Below are 5,000 nucleotides of genomic sequence, written 5' to 3'. Positions count from 1 at the left end.
TCCACCAGCCACTCTGCAGAAGATTTACAGCCTTGGAAATCCCATACAGGGTTGCTGTGAGTCAGAACCGACTCAATGGCACACAGCAACTATAACAAACATACATGTGTCTCTTAGTATTTCTCCATGTAACTATCTGTACCTGTATTTAGTTAAACATGAGTGCATACTGATGCCTCAAACTCAAATCCATTACCACATAGGTCTTTTTATCCTCCCCCTGCTGGTTCAGTTATGCATATGGCTGCTAGCCTAAAGGTTGACAGTTCAAAGCCACTCAGTGACACTGTAATAGAAATAGCGGTGGGGTATTTCTATAAGCATTACAACCAAGAAAACCTTATAAGATAGTTTTTACTTTGTCACACAGTGTTGCTATGAGTAGATATTGATTCTGCGACATTTAATCATAACAACCTTTTGCTTATCTCTAAGCTCCATTTCAACAGTGAGGAATCTGGGTCCCATCATCCACTACCCATTAATTGTTACACTTCAGTATACCAGTATTAGAATTGTTAACCCCCTGTACCTCTGCGGGTACTTTATCAGCTAGAGTTGTACTTATGTACAATATATTTTACCTTTTGTCCTACAGATTCCACTTATTTCAATGTTCAGCACCTCGTTTTCATGTTCCTTTCAATAGGGTTGTTTCATATTTGTAATACATTTAGATTTTTGTTGTCACACTCTGTATGTTCACCTGGTATCCTTTAACCTCCTAAATGATTTTGTAAAACTTTATATACATTCACCCTACTTTGGGTGAGTAGTATCTGGGATCTCAAATACTCAAGGATGGCCATCTAAGGTGCAACTATAAGTCTCTGCATATCCGGAAGAAAGAAGAGTGGTGAAAATTGAAGATGCTTGTAATCAGCTAGACCGGTGGACCAATGGAGCATGTGAACACCAGTCACCATGACTGTTTGACCGGAAGTATTATATGGTGCCTGGCTATCACTATTGACTGCTCTGAATGGGACCACATTAGAAGTTCCCAGATAGAGTGAGATAAAATGTGGACCAAAACTCAAAAATTATTTTAAACAAAAGAAAAGAAAAAAGACCAGACTTACTGGTCAAAAAGTGACTGGAGGGTCCTGCGAATATGGCTCTCAATCACCCAGAAGGTCTGGAATGTAATTTATCTTTATGACCCAATTTTCAGCCAACAACACTAGTAAGGTATACTCACCATGGAATGGTCAATCGATGAAGATCAAATGGACAACATTTACCTAAGGACAAAGTTGAAAAGTGATGGGAAGGAAGATGGACTGGAAATAGGAAGCACAGGGAAGAAGTGAGATTACTTGTTGCATGGGGAGGGGATTGCAGTCATTGAGATGAAACGAAGTGTACAATTTGATTGGTTGAGCGTAGAACTAATGATCTGGTATTATGGGCCACTCTTTGTACTTCAATTTTATATGAGCAACTTTTTATTTTTAACTTTTTATCCAGGACCCTTCCCATATTACCTTATTTATTTGTTTCAATCATTTATTTTGATTTTAATTTGATTTCTTTGTGTTGCCTGCATATACAGTCACAGCATTTTCAATTTCTCTTAAACCCTTACCTTGAAAGAATCCTATTTTTTCCTATATTTTATTTTGTTTTATGCTTCATACTTATGTCTAAATTCTAGAACTATATTAAATGTTCAATATTACTGGTAATAGGGGACATTTTTGTTTTTACCCAGACTGATGCTATTAATTTTAATGTCTTCCTACCATATATAATGTCTTTTTTTTTTTTTTTTTTTAAGAAAGCTGTTTTTTTAAGAACTCCTGGTGTGGCACTGTAGGGTCAGCACTGGACTTCGAACCATAAGGTCAACAGTTCAAACCCACCAGTTGCTCCTTGGAAATGCTATACACAGTTGCTATGAGTTGGAACTGACTCGATGGCACTTGCAACAACATGCTTTATTATATTTATTGCTCCTATTTAGAAAAAGCAATTAGTTTAACTTCTAAAGACATTGAATTCTATCAAGTAGTAGTTTTCCAGTGAGATGCTCTACCATGCTTAGCTATTTTTCTTAAGAATGTTCTAGTTTCATAGTTCTGGCTTTTCATTTGTTTCATACTTGGGAATATGCTACGTAATATGAGTTTTATCAATTCAGTTTTGAAATATGTTTGGAGATAATGTTTATTAGCTTTTCAATATATTTTTTTTAAGTATCATTCACTTTTTGGTCTTTCAGTCTGCCATCTGCCTGCCTATCCATCTTTCCAGTAAATATTTTCTCATTCTCCTAGTACATTTTGGATTTTTCTACGTTTTTCAGCCAAGTTCCTTTTGTTTCTCTGTCTCCATCTTGTCTTGTTCACATGTGAAAAGATTTTGTCTTCTTGAATCTTCTTAGAGACAAGCAGGTGTGTTCTAATACTGTCTCTCTTTGACTTACCATTCTCAGAAATATAGTGTGTCTCTTTTAAGTTTTCAAGATGTTAGAATTTCTGGTTCACTTTTTTAATTTCTCTAGCCCTGTTTTGGGACTTAAGGGATTGAGGTGATGGTGTCTTTCTTCTCTTTAGGCACTGTGTGATAGTTTGGATGCTCTGAGGAAAGGAGACTTAGACAGAATTTGGACCCATCATTTCACCAATGGTGTTCCTGATGTGGCACTGTAGGATAAATACTGGACTGAGACCCATACGGTTCGCTGTTCAAAACCACCATCTGCTCCTCTGAAACCCTATAGAGGGTCACTATGAGTTGGTATTGACTCAAGGGCAGTATCAACAATGACTTCCATATTACTAAATGACCCATGATCAATTTTGAGTCCTCATTTTAATTGACTTAGCAGCATTTGATAAGATTGGTTAGTCCTTGAAAAATTTATATGAATTTGTGTCCCAATCACCCACACTCATCTTCTTGGCAATTCCTCCTCTGCCTTCTTTGCTGAACCTCTCAATGCTGGAAGACTTAGTCCTAATCATTAGACTTCTGTCCTCTGTCTGTACTCACTCATTTGTTTGTTTTTCTTTAAATATATAAGCTGGTTATTCTGAGTTTGTATCTTTAACATATTATTCTCACACAACGCTAGAATTCTGGACTTCTGTATCCAACTCAAATTTAAGATATCATAAGTCAGATAGCTGATGTTCTCCATTTCTTAAACCTGTTCTTCCCATAGTCTTTTACATTTTAGGATTGGTTAACCTGCATCTTTCTAGTTTCTCATGTCAAAATTCTTGAATTCAGTCTTGACTGTTCTCTCTTGCACATCAAATCCAATCCATTAGCAAAGTCTGTCACCTCTAACAGAGAGTTGTTGTTGTTGTTAAGTGCCGTTGAGTCGGGTCCGACCCATAGCGACCCTGTACAGGGTTTCCGAGAGTATGCATCTAAAATATTCACCACCTCCATTGATCCAAGCCACCACATATTTTGCCTCAGTTGTAAAAACTTTCCTATGATCTTTCCGTTTTTAACCTTGCCCTTTTACCAAGAGATTCTACACATTCTGGTCCATGTTTCTTCTCCATCTCCTAGTGGTACTTCACTTGTCCAAATTAGTTAGCTATCATGCTGTTTCTAAAAGATTTCAGCTTGTTTCCATGTAAGATGCATTGTACCTGTTTCCTCTGACTAGACCACTTTTCTTCCAGATACTCACATGTCTCTCCCCTTAAACCTTTCAGATCTTTGCTCGCATACCACTTACTTCCTCAGTGAGCTTTTCCATTCATCTGATCTAACATTGAAACGTCTGTGAACATAACCTGCCATTTCCATACCGTTCCCTTCTTTATTTTTCTCAATTCTTTGTCACATTCTGGCATTCTATATATTTTCACTGGATGACAAACTAGAGGGGCAGTGATATTTGTTCTTTTATTTAAAATTATTGTTTTTATATATACTCCTACAGAATCACTATGAGTTTGAATTTGACTGGATAGTGGTTTCATTTAAAATAAAATTTTTAATCATTCTTGGCACATGGAGCACTCAATAAATTCTCTTGAAATCAGTGAGTGAACAAGGAGTGACATTTTGGAGAGAAGTTGTTACTAATTTTGTAAACATCAGAATTATTTTATGATTAGGCACATAATTATTCCAGGATCAGTACCAGACTGGGATCCACAAGGTCAGTAGTTCAAACCCACCATCCAATCCTCGAACATCTATATAGGGTTGGTCAGAATCTAATCAACAGTACTTTTAACAACAATAAAAGTCTGCGCAAACCTATGTGTCTCTTCCACTTATAGATTAGTTTACATACTCGTCTAACATTATTGCTTACATTTTTTATATTTTGGAGATTATTCCTTGGCAATACATAATGAAGAATTATTTCATATATATATGTATATTCGAGTGAGTTCTGACTCATAGCAGCCCTGTCTAGAGTTTCCAAGGATCAGCTAGTGGCTTTGAACCGCTGACCTTGCAGATCAAACTGATCTTTCAGTCCAGTGCATTATCCTGAAGTGCCACACCTGAACTCATTCTCTCTCTCTCTCTCTCTCTCTCTCTCTCTCTCTGTCTCTCTCTCTCTTTCTCTCTCTGTGTATATATATAGAGAGAGAGATATATATCTATATAGTTCCTATTTTTAAGTGTTTGTAGTGTGCACACCACAGACACACATGTTCATTATCACACACAAACGTTACTTCATTTTACCAACTGGTGGTCCAGCTTCAACTCAAACATTTTGACTCAGTTTTTTCTTTCCTTTGCAGTGCCCACTGTCGATGTCTTTCAGATTTCCACAAAAGAGAGATTTGGATTGGGACATCAGCTGAAAAAGTAAGTTTGCTGAAGGCTGAAAAATAAATCCCTATTAAAGAGAACTGAGTCTCATTTTGCTCCTTATTTTTTTTAACATTAATAGGATTTTTTTTTTTTTTTTTTTTTAGCGAACACCTTAGGAAAGAAATTTGTCATGATATTAAGAGGACAAATTAGAGTCTTGTATGGTGGTGTCAGTTATTGTGCTGGACTGCAAAGTA

General features: G+C 36.5%; 1 protein-coding gene across 1 annotated transcript in view; it reads left to right on the top strand.

Moving 5' to 3' along the window:
* PARP8 (poly (ADP-ribose) polymerase family, member 8) overlaps positions 1 to 5,000 on the top strand; it is a 279,531-nt gene that overhangs the window by 199,161 nt on the left and 75,370 nt on the right. The window contains exons 13-14 of the mRNA XM_006865763.1: positions 837 to 853; positions 2,740 to 2,759. Coding sequence (XP_006865825.1) covers positions 837 to 853; positions 2,740 to 2,759 — 37 coding nt within the window. The remainder of the gene's footprint in view (positions 1 to 836; positions 854 to 2,739; positions 2,760 to 5,000) is intronic.

Source organism: Chrysochloris asiatica, unplaced genomic scaffold (assembly GCF_000296735.1).
Source record: "Chrysochloris asiatica unplaced genomic scaffold, ChrAsi1.0 scaffold00082, whole genome shotgun sequence".
NCBI classification, from domain to species: domain Eukaryota; kingdom Metazoa; phylum Chordata; class Mammalia; order Afrosoricida; family Chrysochloridae; genus Chrysochloris; species Chrysochloris asiatica.
Note: the sequence above shows the minus strand (reverse complement) of the source record. Positions and strands in the feature narration are given on the sequence as shown.